This window comes from Oryza brachyantha, chromosome 11 (assembly GCF_000231095.2).
Source record: "Oryza brachyantha chromosome 11, ObraRS2, whole genome shotgun sequence".
NCBI classification, from domain to species: Eukaryota; Viridiplantae; Streptophyta; class Magnoliopsida; order Poales; family Poaceae; genus Oryza; species Oryza brachyantha.
Genome location: NC_023173.2, coordinates 11,415,220 through 11,433,308, shown reverse-complemented (window position 1 = coordinate 11,433,308; position 18,089 = coordinate 11,415,220). Strand labels below are relative to the sequence as shown.

Sequence of the window (18,089 nt, the reverse complement as noted above, 5' to 3'; positions counted from 1 at the left end):
AAGCTCTTTTAGTTTTAGAGTTTAAGGCCTTGTTTAGGTGGTGTTGAGGACTTATTCTTAGTCCCTTTCGGATCGAATGTTGAGACACTTATTATAAATAGTAAACATAGACTATTAATAAAACTCATCCATAATATTGGACTAATTCGCGAGACGAATCTATTGAGCGTAACTAATCCATGATTAGTCAATGCGATGCTATAGTAAACATGTTCTAATTATGGATTAATTAGGCTTAAAAAATTCGTCTCGTGGATTACCACTCATTATGAAATTAGTTTTTTATTAGTCTATGTTTAATACTTCAAATTAATATCTAAACATCCGATGTGACATGGGTTTAGCCCCATCTAAACAACCCCTTACTTTTCAAAAAATTTTCCCAAAAACATCACATCGAATCTTTGAACATCTAAATGAAGCATTAAGGCCTTGTTTAGTTTCCAAAATTTTTTTTCCAAAAACATCAAATCAAATCTTTGGACATCTAAATAAAGCATTAAACATAGATAAACAAAAAATAATTGCACAGTTACGAAAGAAATCTTGAGACGAATCTTTTGAGCCTAATTAGAAAGTGATTAGCCATAAGTGCTACAGTAACCAACATGTGCTAATGACGGATTAATTAGGCTCAAAAAATTCGTCTCGCGGTGTCTAGCCAGAATCTGAAATTTGTTTTATAATTAGACTACGTTTAATACTTTAAATATGTATTCAAAAACTTGATGTGATGTTTTTGTAAAATTTTTTTACAAACTAAACACCACCTAAACATAGATGAACCAAAAAAACTAATTGCACAGTTATGCGAGAAATCGTGAGACGAATTTTTTAGACTAATTAGTTCATGATTAGCCATAAGTGCTACAGTAACCAAAATGTGCTAATGACTGTTTAATTAGACTCAAAAGATTCGTCTTCCAGACGAGCTGTGAAATTCGTTTTCTCATTCGTGTCCGAAAACCCCTTGCAGTATCCGGTCAAACGTCCGATGTGACATTGCTACCAAAAATTTTTGTCATCTAAACACCACCTAAATTGGTGGAAGGATTCAATGATTCATATTGAGTCGAAAATATGGGTATGCCGTCCGAAACCCCACGAGTATTTATCTCATTAGAATAAGATGAATGGGTTAAGTTTTGTATTAATAGATACATTAATAAGAATTCTTTTACTTGATGGGTTATTGGGTATGGGTATGAGTATACAGCGTTTATACTCAAATAAATATAAATTCTAGCCTTATCCATCAAAACTAGACCCAACAACAAAAAAAGTCCATCTAAAAACAAGCTCAATTGCTCGTACCAAAAAAAAAAATCCTAGCTGGTTGGTTTCTCAATCTCTCCCTACCAGAAAAATCATACTACTCGGCCACTCCACCACATGAGCCCGCCACCACCGCCGCCAGGCGCCTAGGCAACTTTATTAATCTCTGATTATGTTTGAAACTATTGATCACTTACTTTTGTTGTACTCGTTGGTTATTGCTACCATAGAATACAAGACTACAACTGTTATATGTAATGCTACAATCATGTATTGATACGCAGCTGGTTTATTTACTATTTGGTTATTTGGTTATGTGGTAAAATTTCTACTTATGCTTATGTTTTACTGTTAAATTTATAAGTCATATTGATACTAATCATGTACGGTTATTTTTATTATATCTGTGGGTAATAATTGGGTATGCGTTGCCGTGGATAATTTTTTCCCGCGTAGGTATGGATATTAGAAAAAAATATACCTATCGATATAAATGGATACTTCAGTGAGTGGATTTTGATTCGTAGAGGTAAGTATGAGGCAGATATAACAATTGTCACCTTTAAGTATGCGTATACTAAGTTTCTGGGAATATTTGAAATGTTTATTCTATAGTACGGGATAAAAGATAGGGAATATTTGAAATGTTTATTCTATGGTACGGGATAAAAGATATAGGCCTTGTTTAGAGAGGTGGCTGAGCTACGTCGTGATTATTTGGGTTTTTTAAGAAAAAAGTCAAACGACATATTTATAAACGAAAAATAATTTATAATAATTTATATATGTATTTTCAGCAATCTAAAAGCTAAGACTAAAAGATAAACTTCAGTGAAAAACCATGAAATCAACTCTAAATTTAAGGTTTAAATTTAAATTTTAGCTTATAAGCATAAGTGAAAGCGAAAATCAACTTTAATTTTAATTTTATAGCAGACGATGGTAGTGGCAATACGAAGAGTACGTTTTGATCAAAAAATACGATGAGTATGCATTTAGTTTGTTACCAAATTTTTGGTGTTGGCAGTATTTTGGCAAGAGGGAGCGATAGACCACAAGTAACAATTGCCAAGATTTTGGTTGCAAACCAAACACCCGCATTTTACTAGAAGAATCGTGAAATTTTGGCATAATTTTGGCTTACCAAAAAATTGGTAAGATTCAAAATGGCACCGATCCAAACAAGCCCTTATATTGACTGAGATTACTGGTAATCATTTGACGGTATGAGCTATAATGATACTGACAAGATTAGTGGGCATTTTACTATTAAGGTTTTCGTGGGAGCATTGGGGAAGAAAATGCTGAACTAACATATTATATGACATTTTATGAATAATGAAAAAGTTTTTCATCTATTTTACATAACGATGGGCGTGGGTCAACCTGTGGATAGTTTAAGGTAAGCTCTAGTTAAACTAAGTTTTGCCATAAAATAAAATTTAGTTTATTTAGTTCAACCAGAGTCTAGGGATGGCAATTCGGGTATGGGTACCCGCTGGGTACCCGACCAGACAGGGATGGGTACAGGTATGATTTTTTATCCACGGCTAGTACACGTACCCGACCTGAATCGACGTGGGTATGGGTACAGGTATTTTCCCTACCCGCGGGTAACCCGTCGAGTACCCGAACGTAGCCCACATATTGAATTTTGTCTAAAAACTTATTATGTTATTCATGTAATAATATTTGGGATGTACTCTCTTTTAGCTAAAAATTTTGATATGACCTTTGTCTTGAAATTTTAATGTGTGATGCAATATTGAATGGTTGAATCTGAACATCAGATGATGTGCTATGTGCTGTTATTATCGCTCTGATTAGTTTGTAACATTCGTAAGATATTTTATTATGAGCAGTCCTACTTCCGTTTCATAATATAAGATGTTTGACTCTTTTGATGACAACGTTTGATCATTCATCTTATTCAAAAATTTAATACAAATATAAAAAACGACAAGTCTTTCTTACGATAATAAAGTAAGTCACAAGCAAAATAAATGATATTTCCATAATTTTTTTGAATAAGAGAAATGATCAAATATTACAAGTAAAAAAGTCAAACATCTTACATTATGAAACGGAAGGAGTATTTGTTAAACTTTTTATGTGTGATTCAATATTGTATTATGAGCAGTATATTTAGTTTGTTGTATATGTTAGAATGATTTTTTGATATGCTTTTGACGTATGAAATGGTAGACTCGATGGGTACGGATATCATATTTTACCTGTTGGTACAGGTACAGACAGAGAATTCTACCCGCAGCCTTTAAGTTGGTGGGCAGTAATTGCTCTGCCCGTACCAAACCAGACCCGTTGGCATTCCCAACCAGAATCGACCCTAATTTTACATATGGATACTATGTAAAGTTGACATATATGTGGTAAAGTGGTGTTACTGGTATTTATGGAAAAAAAGAGGTTGGCATGCTAGAGCCATATTGGCATGTGTTGACTTACATTATTAGCAATCATTTTAAGTTAACATTTTTTATGAGTAGAAGGGTTGCATAGGAGCCCATGACTTGAAGTGGCAAAATAGAAGGTCCCCATGACCACACATGGTTTGAGGCCAACGTTTTCTTATATAAATCGTGGTTTGAGGCTAACGTTGATTTGGAGGGAAAATGCTAAGTTTGGATAGAATGCTAAGCTGTGAAATACACCTGGGCTTCGTTTCAGAGACATGTCCATTCATGAGATGGGCCATGAGTTTGGGCCTCACAGAATTGGCATTAAAAAGTTCACCAAAAAACAATTCTACTCCATCCACAAAAAAAAAGATTTCCGAGTTTCCTAGGTTGAGCATTTGACCAAAAATTGAAAAAAAAATTAGTCAGACATAAAGTACTATTTATGTTTTATCATATAATAACAATAAAAATATTAATCATAAAAAAATTCAAATAAGACGAAGTGTCAAAAATTCTATCCAAAAACTTAGAAATTCGTTTATTTTGTGACGAAGGTTGTACGCATTAGAACAGTTCCAAAAATAAGAATAGGCATTAAAACATTAAGGTGCCCATTTTTTTTGGCTTATTTCAGGAACAAGCGAAACATTATATTTGTAAATGAAAAATAATTTGTAATAAAACTTTTGCATATGTGTTCTTGATGATCTAAAGGTCAATGCTGAAAAATAAACAATAATGAGAAAAAATCTAACATAAACTTAAAATTTAAGGCCGAAAATTTAAATTTTATCATATAAGCATAAGCGAAAATACGAGAGTATATTTTGTGACTATCTGTTTCGATTTTAGTATGACACATGTTATGCACTTAGATAGGGACAAAAACAGCAACCATTTGCATCAGAAAGATCAATATGTCTTCGTAGAGTCAATCACTTAACTCACGGACGATAAAACTGTAAAAAAACGTCTTAAACTATTTGAAACCATCAGAATAAACCTTACTACTAATGATTTTGGATGTGGTTTTCTTTTTCTATCATCGTTTTGGCTGTGGTTTTGGAAGCGGACAAGAAAAATGGAGAAACAGACAAGGTTATTGGGGTGATTGTTTTTTTATGAAAAAAATCAAAAATGAAAAATAATTTGTAAATAAAACTTATATATCTAATATTTTTAATGATCTAAAAGTCAATGCTGAAAAATAAACTTCAATAAAAAACCTCAAAATAAACTTTAAATTTAAGGTTGAAAATTCAATTTTTTTGTTTATAAGCATAAGCATAAGCGAAAAGATGGAGACACACAAATGAGCGCGAAGGTGCGAGGTACGTTCTCTTCAGCATATCTTATCGACTTATAGATTACCAAAAATATTATTTACCAATATTTCTTACCGAACGTGTTATAAGTGACTTTTAGGGCTTATTCGTTTCAAAGAAATTTTCATATATAGGAATAGGAAAAGTGGAGGATTGGGAATAGCCATCTACCCCAATCCTATAGGAATTGTCAAAAAAGTTGTATTTGGTTACATCATAGGAAAAATATAGGAAATCTTCCACTTGATATTTATGCATACCAAAATTTTAATTTTCAAGTATAAATTTGGAGCTAATTTTAGGATTTTTCATTATAGTTTATTTTTCAATCTTTGTTAATCACTAAAGCCACGCATATAATTTTTTTACCCGCAAATTATGTATTATCTGTTAATGAACTATGTTTGCTTATCCTAATTTCAGCCAATCAATAAATCACTTGATTTATTTATAAGCAGTTCACTATATTCTGTCCAACCATCTCTACGGAACTCACCCTCGCTGGAAAAATGAGGGTAATTGTAATCTAGTCCACATAAAAAGCATAAAGCTAGATAAATCCGAGTATTTTTATTTAGAATGAAACACACTTAATACAAAATAATATTACTACTACCGAGATGAAATTGAGCATTAGCACTATCACTACCTTCGTCTCCATATTAGACGCTGTTTGGATAAAAAAAAGTCCTGAGACTATTAGGAAAAAGTCTCTCTTCTTCCAAACAGGAGGGACTTTTTTAGGGACTTTTTCCTAATAATCCCTCAAAAATCAGTACTCCCTTAAGAGGGACTTTTTCTCACTCTTTCCACACGTTGCCCCTCTTCACCCCTCTGCCGCATGCCCTCCCAACCGCCCGACGGCGCCGCCCCCGCCTGCTCGCCGGTCGGAGCCGTCCCCGCTCGCCGGCCGACGCCGCCCCCACCCCCTCTTCTCTCCCCTCTTCTCCTCTCTGCCGCCGCCTGCTCGCCCGACGGTGTCGCCCTCGCCCCGCTCGCTGGCCGGCGCCGCCTCCGCGCTAGCCTGCTTGCTAGCCGACGCTGCCCCTGCCCTCGCCCGCTCGCCGGCCGGCGCCGCCCCGCCCCTCTTCTGTCCCTCTTCTCCCCTCTGCTGCCTGCCCGTACGCCCGCCCGACAGCACCGCCCCTGCCCCCGCCCGCTCACCTGCCGACACTGCCCCTACCCCCGCCCGCTCGTCGGCCGGTGTCGCCCCCGCCTGCCTGCCTCCTCTTCTCTCCCCTCTTCTCTCCACTCTTCTCAGGGATACTATAGTTGTTTGTACTATATAGTAAGAAACTTTTAGTCCCTCTTCCCAAACAGGAGGGACTACAAAAAATTCCTATAGACTATTAGAAAAAAGTCCAGGGACTACTAAATGTCCTTGAATCCAAATAGACCCTTAATTAGTTCACAATGCGTAAAAATAAACTTTTTTTAACACGAAGAAAGTGAGGGCGTGATGTGCTTATAAAAGAAAGTACTTTCCAACGCGTTTCCTGAGATGGTCCACTGCAACACGCGAGCGAGTGCTCCGTTCAGAAAATTGGGAGAAACACGTGGAAACGTGGGTTCATCAAACCTGCCACACACAGCCACCAACTTCATCTGCACTTAAAAAAAAAAAAAAGCTAAGGCCGGTTCTGTGTCTTCCCTCTCTTTAACCAGTCAGGCCTTAGCTCCCTAGTCAAGGTCTTCTTTGGCAAGGGAGTAATATATATAAACCATCATAGCATATGTTCAACATGGATAATGGTCAATGGAGCAGCGCACTAAGAGAGGCCAAACATGTTGTTAATGTGTTCGTGTTTTCGATTACACGAAAGACGCACACGCAGACATCCAAGAATGCGTCCCCTTTGGCACGTACTTAAGAGATCGGCGTTGGATAATAAATTTGTAAAAGTATTTTAAAGTAGTAACTAAAAGTTTATTTCGATGGCTATATTTACTGGGCACTAGGATTTATGGCACTGCATACTGATATAGCATACTTAATACTCTCATGGTAACGTGTCTTCAGAGAGACTGCATAACCTATTAAATATTGATAGATGTCTTAACATTTCGGAAAAACATACGATAGGAAGTCAATCGTGTTTCCATAAGGGAAGACGTCTAATACGTCCCGAGCAGGACTCAACCTACTCAATCGTATTACTTAAAAGTTTTCTCCGACTCTTATTTGAAGAAGGGGTACCTCTTGGTATAAATACAAATGTCTTCTAGAAGAAAGCAAATTGACAAGACAACCATAACCCACGCTAAATCAAAATCAAAGGAGTTATCTCACCCCTAACCGCCGACTTCAATCTCATCGACTTCGGTGTTGCCTTGTAGTTGGATAGACTAGAAGAGCACTTTTTCCTATCATGTATTCTCTTTGTTGCACAATGTAAGATTTTTTAGTCTTGTCTAGATTTAGATTTATATGAATGCTAATGAATATAGATATATATATAAATTATATACATTCATCACTTGATGAATTTTGACAATGCTAGAAAGTCTTACAATATAAAACGGAGATAGTATTTGTTATGACTCGCTGAATACATATAAAGGTAATACCAACTTTGATTAACATGAGTAAGACTATTACCCATCATCATCCTTATGTCTTTTTTATTACTATGTTCTCATGTATACCTTGGCTAAGTCCTATATTTCCAAATACTATAGTCAAATCTCTATTCGTATAATTTGAATCCTTGAATCTAAGTGGGTATGACCATACATATATGACACGCAACATATGTATTGGTTTTCCAATAGCTCTCCATAAACAAGCTTAATCTAACAAAAAAAAACAACTCAAACAAAATCTATGTAAAGAAGGCTTTGCGCTCAACTTCTATAGATCATGAATCCTCTTTCAAACAAAGTGCTCTGAACTTGTTGTGAATCTTTTTAAATGAATAAAATCAAGCAAAACAAAACACAATTTGAGCCATGATGTACCCCGAATTAAGCACCGTTTTGTTTGTTGCTCGGTGGACATAGCAGTTTACAATAAAGTAAACAGACACTTTCCAAGATACAAATTTGTTATTCCACACACAAGGTACAGCCATGTGGTTTAGATTTTGACCAGCTTTTGCTGCGATTATTTATATCCTCACTATTTAGAGTTTAGACAACGTGCGATTCCTTAATCTCTTTTTGTTTCTTTGCTGGCAAGTCATAAATAAACTTTCTTTCTAGAAAGAAATTAAGAGCAAAATGTCACTTTAGTGCGATCACATGAATTAGAATTTTGGAACTTGTGTGATGATTAGTGCCGTCTCACCTAAGCAAAAAAAACGGCATGTTTCTTTCGTACAAAAGGAAAGAGGCCAGGACGACAAAAACTCTGTTTTGTACGATGAGAAAAAAAATCGAATAAATGGACAATAGGGCAATAAAAAATAGATAAATTATAAAGTTCAGCTATTATTATTTCCGCTTTTAAAATATAGCTATCTATTGCTATGTTTATATATAGCTATCTATCATCCCATCTTTTGGTTTTTTTCTTATGCTTAATTGCTTATAGCCAAAATTTTAAAATTTTAACTTTAAATTTAAAGTTTATTTTATGTCTTTTTCATAAATTTTTTTGACATCTTGTCTTTTAGATCGCTATAAAAAGTTCTATTTATAAATTATTTTTTGTTTGCAAATATGTAACTTGTTTTTTTCTCGAAAAAGCCAAAACATGACCCCTTTATCTATGTTTGTCTTATGGAATCATAACGGGGAGGCCCCCGCAGTTTAATCTTTATTTATAAATAGAAAACAAAAGTTACAATTACAAAAGGTCAAAGCTCAAGCATCTAGATAAGTTTACGTCTCGATGCATGACTAGAATTAAGTAGCTATATTTTGCAACGAAGTGGGTAGAAAAAACTATGACTTTTTTTACATAATTTTTGACTATATAACCGCTTTAAGATTTTTGTAGAAGCTAAAATTCTCTTGTCGAGTCACTGACTCACAGTAACATATCCACAATAGCTAAGTCAAATTGACGACATCTATTGACACTATTTTAAAGATCTGATTATGATAATCTGCCGACGAAATACCATTAGCTCAGCTCCCACGTGGACCATACTTAGAGCAAGGCTAATAATATAGCCAACAAGCTGGTTATAACACTCTTTATAGTCTTTTTTTGCCTATCTTATATCATTAATATAGTACCTTGATTCTTGTGACCAAACTGACTATAGCGTGCTTCTCCTAATAAAGGAGAGAGACAAGGGATAACACAGAAGGAGACGCAGTCACCAAGGTGGAGGACCGAGACGATACAGAAGAGGACGCAGTCACCGATGTAGAGGATTATCCATCAGAGATAAAATTGATAATTGAGAAACAAAAAAGAAAAGATGGTGAAACACATGATTTCAAATCTAGTCACAATCGTTTGTTTTGCTCTTGTTACGACTTAGGAGGAATGTTAGAGATATGGATACATACACAGAGTCCAACAGAAACTAACACTCCTCTCTCTCTTCCATTCTCTCCTCCACATCAACATTTAGCTAGTTTATAATTTACTCTTATATACCCATAGCCTCCTACCGAGGGGTGTGTGGACTTATCGGTCCACTCTATTCAATGGAACACTTGCCGAGCTATTCCCTCCATGTTTTTTAAATATGATGCTATTGACTTTTATATTTATGTTTGATCATTTGTTTTATTTTTAAATATATAATTATCCATTATTTTTTATAATTATTTTATTATTATGGGAACTTTGAATATTACTTACAATTTTGCATATTTGGGTAAAATTTTTGAATAAGATAAATGATCAAACAGAAACATAAAAGTCAACGTCGTCATGTAAAAAACATGGAAGGAGTATTTAACAATATAAATTTTATAAAAACATTTGATATATTAATTTTTAAAAAAGTTAGTTCTATTAGTAACTTTATAATAGTTAATTTATTAATTTTCTATTATTGAATTGCTATCATAAATTATTTTGGGCCTTTAATTACACTCCTCACATTATTATGTCGTTTCGAAAAATGAGTTTATATGCCCATAACCAAAAAATCGAATTAATGACATCAATTAGCCCGGAATAAGAAAAAAAAACTTACGGAACATTAATATAATATATATAAGCGGCTTGATCAGGACAACACGACTTCTTTCTTAAACATGTTTTGTTCTTTATTGCTCTAAAGTACATCCATTCCCTAAACTACAGAAGTTGACTTCATTATCGTTATTTATTAAGCCTAAGTTCAAAAAAAAAAGATTTGGATTTGCATAAGAAAAGCGAGCAGACAAGCCATGCACATCAGGGGGAAACTTCCAACAACCAAACAGTGATCCTGACCATACATGTATGTATCTTGGGATAAATTAAGCAATCCTCCATGTGCTAAAATACACAAACTGCAATGTGATTTTTTTTCTTGCATTGTATTTTCATCTACATTTATTTGATTAAGTTTGGTATTTTTTTCCCAATATTACCTGTATAATCTGAGAGCAACCACTTTACTTCTTTTTATTACTTCTAATAATTAATGTTTACACTAAGAGATTGATAATTAATGTGTCACCTATTGCACTATGCCACATTAGAGAAGTATAATAGTAGACTATAAGTTGACTATAAGATGATGTGGAGAAAAGAGGTAATGAAAAAGAAGTGCGGTTGTCTCTCATACAAGAGCTAGCTATACACCAACTTAAAAAAATGCATTAAATGCAAAGGTAAGATAAAGAGATAAAAGATAAAAATTATAGCCAACCTTATACCCGATCTATTATATGTGTTAACTATAATATAAATTTATAGCTAGTAAGTTGGCTTTACTATTAAACTTGCTCTTAGAGCAAGTATAATAGTAGACTATAAGTTGGCTATAAGCTGATGTGGAGGAAAGATGTGATAAAAAAGAAGTAGAGTTGGCTCTCATGCAAGAGCCAGCTATAGACTAACTCCAAAAAAATACATTAAATGCAAAGATAAGAGAAAGAGATAAGAGATAAAAATTATAACCAATCTTATAGTCAATCTATTATATGTGTTGACTATAATATAAACTTATAACTAGTAGGTTGGCTTTACTATTAAACTTGCTCTTAGGGGAAAAGTCTACTTCACTTACTAAAATATGGAACTGATTTTTTTCCCTTCATGGCTTCATCAATTTGACTTACTAAATGTATTTACAAACGTGTATAAGTTCACTAAATTTAAGTTTTTTTCCTGAGAGGAACACTAAATTTTATTTTATTTTCCATACAAGCTAGAATATTCTACCCTAATCTTTATCCCTCGTGATGGAAACACAAGACAACGATAGATGCATGCTGGGTCAAAATTCAAACGCCGGAAATCTCTCCAAATAGTGACGTGATTAATTTCAGCGAACAGCCTTTTGGACGGTGAGATTCTCGAAATACAGAATAGGAGAATAAAAGGTAGCATTAGAGAGTACGTACCCAAGCACCTGAAATCCTATGGATTGAAAAACATAGAAAAACTAAAATAATTACTATCTGACAAATTTATCTGACAACCCTTTGTTCCAAAGTATCCCTTACCCTTACACACAGGGGCAGCCGGTGGCTTTTTTTCTTGGTGTCAATTATAAGTCGAAGATAAAAACCCTTAAATAATTAAAAATTTATGTCCTAAAATACAAAAGTCAACTAATAAGCTGGTGCATAATTCTGCATCCAATTCATCATACACATATGGCTTTCATTGTTAGTTGCCCTTCTAAGGCCTCCTTAAGAACACATGAATTTTAGAGAAATTTTCACAGGAACAGGTTCGGTTCCTCCAAACCAAACAAACCCTGATTAAGTACTCAACAATAAAATAAGCTCTCCATCAATTCGTCGATCAAAGAAAAAAGAGAGAGAAAATATTCCTAATGTGAAAGCAAGGATATGATGGGGGCAAGTGTATATATATTCAGCACGTGGTGGCAAACATGAATTTTCCCTTTCTCTTCCTCTTCACTTCAACCATGCTCCATGAATATATTACATACAAATAAATGGAGTATATAGCATCTCCTCTCTTGCCACCAAGTCAATTAGTACTACCTAGTTTCGTATTATAAGATTTTCTGTATTTGTTCAAATTTATCTATGTATCAATATATCTATTTTGTATATATAACTAGATTCATTAGCATACATATGAATTTAGTCAAGACCACTACTATACTAGTTGATATTTTCTTCCACAACGTTTAATTCCCATCTCTGCAACTGTGAAAGCTACTTGCACTTGGGCTCATCCTTTCACCTAACCCCATTAGAGCAAAATCCCCACATGCTCTTTTTCTCAGCCTGTTCTTTCTCTTCCCTGCCTGTCCCCTTTGTCCATGCTCATGTGCATGCTGGTCTTAACTGGAAACTGAACCAAAGAACTTTCCAATTGATGATGGAGCTAGCTCACACATCAGCCTCTGGCCCTGCCTGCAGGCAGCAAAAAGCTAAGCATCAAATCCCACCTAACGGTGTGTGTGTCTGTGTGTGATGAGAGGTGATGCCAACTTAATTTCAGTAAATCTCCTGCACATCTCTGTGTGGTCATGATCAACCAGAGGCATAATATGTACAAATCCAATTAATGCAGTTGTTCAATCATGCATTTCTAAATGGCTTCCTTTATATATATATATATATATATATATATATATATATATATATATATATATATATATATATATGTTCTAAACATGTATATGGGTAACTATTGTGTTACAAAATGTATACAATAGAGTAAATATTGTAGTGAAATATTTGGTAATAAATGGACAAAGAATGTTAGGGGTCAGGATGGTGTGTTGAAGAGCCATATATCCACCGAGCAGAGAAATACACACGTAAATATTATATCAGATTACAAATCAAACACTTACCACGTATGTGGTGGCACGTTTGAAGATTAATGTGGCAATTCGTAGCCGCGAGCCAACCAAACAAGCCTTAAGTCGAAAAAAACACGTGCCGGATCGGCGCGACAAACGAAGCTGCTTGTGCAGCAGGAAGATACCTCTGAAAAGTTCCTGAGGTTACCTTGGATCAAGGATCAGAAAAAAAAGGAACATGGTGTGTGTATCTTCTTTGAATTGCATATGATGGTCATATGATACAGTGTGTACAGTGCTAGCTGTAAGTTGCAGTAATAATTTTGGTAGCTAAGCACACTTGTGTGTTTCATGCCACTAATTTAATCCTTGTGTTTGGTGTACTTACACGTGGGTTAACTACTAGTTAATTCGGCTGGTCCTGTGCCATTGGCCGCGCCGCCGCTCGCCGGCGGCGGCGTCGTCCTCCGCCGCTGCACCGTCACGTTGAGGCCGCCGGCCATGTGGGCCGTCATGAGGGGCAGGAACGCCGGCGTGCGGCCCTCGTCGACGGGGCGGAGCTCGAAGCGGCGGAGCACGGCGCTGGCGACGAACTTCATCTGGACGAACGCCATCTCCTTGCCGAGGCACGTGCGCGGGCCGCCCTGGAAGACCGGGTACTTGAACGGCGAGACGCCGGCGAACGCGGCAGCGTGGGAGGGGGCGGCGGCGCTGCCGTCGTGCGGGAGGGAGAGCCACCTGTGGAGGCTGAAGTCGGCGGCGTCGGGGCCCCAGATGGACTCCATCCGCCCCATGCCGTACTGGAAGTAGGTGACGCGGTCGCCGTGCCCCACGGCCGTGCCGTCGGGGAGCACGTCGTCCGCCGCCGCGTGCTTGGAGTCCCACGCCACCGGCGGGTAGAGACGCATCGTCTCGCACAGCGCCGCGTGGAGGACGCGCATCCTGCGGTAGTCGTCGAGGTCCAGGCCTTCGCCCTCGGCGTCTCCCTCCCCGGCGGCGGCGCCGCGGGCGCGCCGCGTGGCGGCGATCTCGGCGAGGACCTCCTGCTCGACGTCGCGGTGGCGCGTGAGGAGCCAGAAGAACCAGGTGAGCGCCGACGAGGTGGTGTCGCGGCCGGCCATGATGAAGCTGATGACCATGTCGCGGATCGCCTCGTCGGGGTACCCGCATTCGATCATCCGCGACAGCAGGTCGCTCCTCCTCGCGCCGTCGCCGCCGTGGTCGCCGTTGACCAGGAGGAGCGCGCGCTCCTTCCTCCGGCTGCGGATGAGCCCCATCACGGCCTCGTGGATCACCCCGACCTCCTCCCTCAGCCTCCTCTCCGACCCGGCGTCCAGCGCGCGCTTCACCTTCCACACGGCGGCCACCGGCGCCGCCCCTCTCCGCGCGATGATCCCCGCCGCGGTGTCGAACGCCGCCGCCAGCCTCGGCGCCGGCAATGCCGGGTCGAGGCACCCCGGGTCAACGCCGAGCGACACCCGGCAGATGACGTCGAACGCGAACCGCCGGAGCACGTCCTGCATGTCCACCACGCCCCCCTCCCCCTCCGCCGCCGCCGCCAGCGCCGGGACGAGGCGGTCCCGCGTCTCGGCCTCGAGCACGGTGACCTCCAGCTCCCGGAGCGCCCGCGCCGAGAACTCGTGGCTCACCAGCTTCCGCTGCGCGTGCCACAGCTCGCCGTCGACGTTGAAGATCCCCATCCCGAGCAGGTCCCCGAGCACGTCCGTGAACGGCTTCCCCTTGGGGTAGTTCCCGAAGTTCCCCCTCAGCATGTGCTCCACGTTCGCCGGGTTCGCCGTCACCACCGTCCGCCGCGCCCCGAGCCGGTCCACCACGATCGTCTGCGTCGGCGACGCCGCCAGCATCTCCGTGTACCAGTCCAGCAGCCGCCGCCTGTTCCGGTAGAACGCCACCAGGCACCCGATCACCGGGTAGCTCCTCGGCCCCCACCCACCCCCTCCCTTGCCGCAAGAAGAAGAAGAAGCCGTCTTACTGAACCTCGCCGAGCTCAGCAGCAGCACCACCACCAGGCAGCTCCACGCCGCCGCGAACCACGCCATGAAGCAGAACATGCTCTCCTATATCTATCTATCTATCGTCTTCTTGGAGGAGGAGGAGGAGCATGGGAGAGGATGGGTGTGGAGGAGCGATGGACTGTTGGGCGCGTATATATATGCGAGTGCGTGTGGAGAGGGGAGGAGGGGGAAGGTCGGCAGGGGGGGCGCCATGGGAGGCGGCCTCGATCCATGGCTGCCTCGATCTTCCTCTTCTTCTCTTCTTCTTGGGAGGTCATTGTTAATGCACGTTTTATTTGCTCGGGGGGAGGGGGTGGGGGGCCTAGTCATGGGCAAATTGTAAGGCTTTGTTTGCCAAATTATCGCGGTTTGGGGGAGTGGTGTGGTGTGGTTTCTCCATCGACGGCGTGTTTGGACGAACTGCTTCTGTGATGGAGTCGCCGCGCGCTTAATTTGTTCTAAGCCCAGGCCAAAGTATAGTTTCATGGCATGGTTATTAACATTGTAGACTAGATAACCAAGCCAGATGAGTTTTATATAGATGAAACTCCTCTCTCTTCTAATGAAACTTCCTTATTATTTAGGCCACCCTGTTTAGTTCCCAAGACATTTTACAGAAATATCAAATCAAATATTTGGGCACTTAAATGAAGCATTAAATATACATGAACATTAAAACTAATTACACAGTTATGGGGGAAACCGTGAGACGTATTTTTAAGCCTAATTAGGACATTATTAGCCATAAGTGATACAGTAACTAACATGTGCTAATGACAGATTAATTAGACTCAAAAGTTTCGTCTCGCGGTTTCTAGGCGAAATCTGAAAGTTGTTTTTTCATGCGTGTCCGAAAACCCCTTCCAACATCCGGTCAAACGTTCGACGTGACCCTTTTGCCAAAAATTTTATTCAACTAAACAAGACCTTAATGACCCTGTCAAGTCAATAATTTTACTGTTTTGACACTCTATTTAATGTGCATGACAAACATGCATTGAGACTAGCCTAATTTAGACGAAAATTAGGGATAATTGCAGTTATTAAGCGCGTTCGCAAACACCGATTGAATTTGGATAATTAGCACGTGCAAAATGAGGAAATACATTAGCACATAACTAATTAGGTATTAGTTATCGCGTACGTGGAAAATAGATTAATATGATTTTAAGCAACTTTCGTATAATATTTTTTTTCAAAAAATTATCGTTTAGTATTTTGAGAAGTGTACGTGGAAAATAATGTTTTCAAGCACACCCTTTGTGATGCTATATGTGAGTTTTTTATTCTTTAGTTCACTTTTTCTTATTCGAGAACTAACCCTTAAGTTGGTTTTTTTTAACCAAACACACGCAAACTCACCCCTTATAAACGCATACATCGACATCTGACTTACCCGTATGAGCACCTCCGAAGACTAGACTGATCATGCCCACAGGAACACCCAAATTACCCTTATTAGTACTTCGGAAGACAAGACCGACCATGTCTTGAGATTGACGCATCGCCATGGAAGGGTTATGTCACCCGGTTCCATTGCAAGGGACCTAACTAGTTCATATGTTTATTGTACACCTAGCATTTCCCAATGACTATTATTTACGGTATTTTGATAAGGAATATCAGTTTGGCCCACGGTGTATTACTTTGTCTAAATTGGTTCTCAAGGTCTGTCTTAGGGTCCACTATGGTCCTTTCCCCTACATGGAAAACCAAGTGGATTGTCTATCACAACAAATTTCTGTCCCTAGTGACAAAGATCCACATGAAAAATGTCCATTTTAACAAATATGTATGTAGTAACAAATTAAAGAAAAATCTCTCTCTCTCGTGCACACACACACGAAAGGGCATCTTACCCTAAAACTGTAAAACCGGCCAAATCAAGCATACAGTAGGCTTCCATTTACCGTGGAGTTTATCAAAGCTGGTCCTCGTCAAAGAGGTGATAACTGTCGATTATCGTGATTATCATGTGATAACCGTGTAAATCCAAATCTTAAAAATTCAAATGAAATCGCCATGGTTTTGGATAACAAACCGCACGGTAGCAAACAATAACTGCACGGTAAGTCACCATTATCGTCGCGGTTTAGTAGATTGGTTTTTATGGTTTTGTTGACGATTATCGCGTGATAACAGGGTGAAAACCACGACGATATGAGAAATTATCACAAGGTGATGGTAAGCAAAGTTGGCAGTGAAAAAAATAGGAAAAATATGGGAACATATTATGAATAAATTGGAAGTCCTTTTGTTCTAACCCTATGGTTAAAAGGCAAATATAGAGCAATACTAGGCTTTGTCAGGGAGGTTATTTTCCTTCCCACTAGGCCAAGTTGGACTGGATGTCTGGATGGACAGTACCCTTTCCTTTTTCTTTTGAATAAACTCAGCTTAAATCACATTGCCCCATGTTTTGATTGATTCATTTCGTTTTTTGAAAAAAAAATTCACTGGTAAGCTAAATAAATACATTTCTATCACCTTGATATTAAAAATGTCTCCATCATTTTTTTCAATTTTTTTTGAACTTGGGCGGTTTTTGCCGGACCAAACCGCCAAAAACCGAAACCAGACCTTGCCAGTAGGCCCGATAATTGTCATGATTATCGCAGTTTTTAAAACCCTGGCACACACATATGGAGAGTTCTTCATGAGATCGCATCCCTTGTATGTTATACTATAGCAGTGTTCTACGTTCACTTGCATAAACAAAATATACCTGCCACAGCCTAACTACCATGAAAGGTTCCATTTTTGCTACAGTAAAACATAAGGGCAAATTATAGATATGTTTTATTGGATCCTGCAACCAGGTAAGCATTAATCTTGTCAAACGGTGCATACCGAGATGACAGTTATGTTGGCACAGTGGACTGGCATCCCCATCTGTTTTTTTTCTATTTAAACGTATAAGGCAAAAATTAAAATTTTAATTCTAAATTTGGAGCAAATTTGAGAGCTTTTTTATTGTAGTTTATTTTCCAGTCTTATCTTTTAGATCCCTAAGAAACACGTGTATAAAATTTTTATTCATAAATTATTTTTCATTTGTAAATATGCTGTTTGTTTTTTATGAATAAGCCACACGATCACCCCCTAGGTTAAGGAGCGAACTTGGAGCTAAATAAAATGCGTTAGGAAAATCAAATTGATCATATCGCTAGAGAAAACTGAATATATACACCCATGCTTTTCGCTAGCCAA

At 38.8% G+C, this 18,089-nt stretch overlaps 1 protein-coding gene across 1 annotated transcript; it reads right to left on the bottom strand.

Annotated features, from left to right (window-relative positions):
• Window positions 1–11,943: 11,943 nt before the first annotated feature.
• Window positions 11,944–15,151, bottom strand: LOC121055701 (cytochrome P450 94B3-like). Its single transcript, XM_040528599.1, has 2 exons — window positions 12,916–15,151; window positions 11,944–12,469 (listed from the first exon to the last, which is right to left on the bottom strand). Exon 1 carries the CDS (start codon window positions 14,934–14,936, stop codon window positions 13,260–13,262), a length of 1,677 nt encoding a protein of 558 aa, XP_040384533.1. The 5' UTR covers window positions 14,937–15,151; the 3' UTR covers window positions 11,944–12,469; window positions 12,916–13,259.
• Between the last annotated feature and the right edge of the window lie 2,938 nt (window positions 15,152–18,089).

Coding starts and splice junctions, on each gene's coding strand:
- LOC121055701 (XM_040528599.1), bottom strand. CDS start 14,936: ATGTTCTGCTTCATGGCGTGGTTCGCGGCGGCGTGGAGCTGCCTGGTG.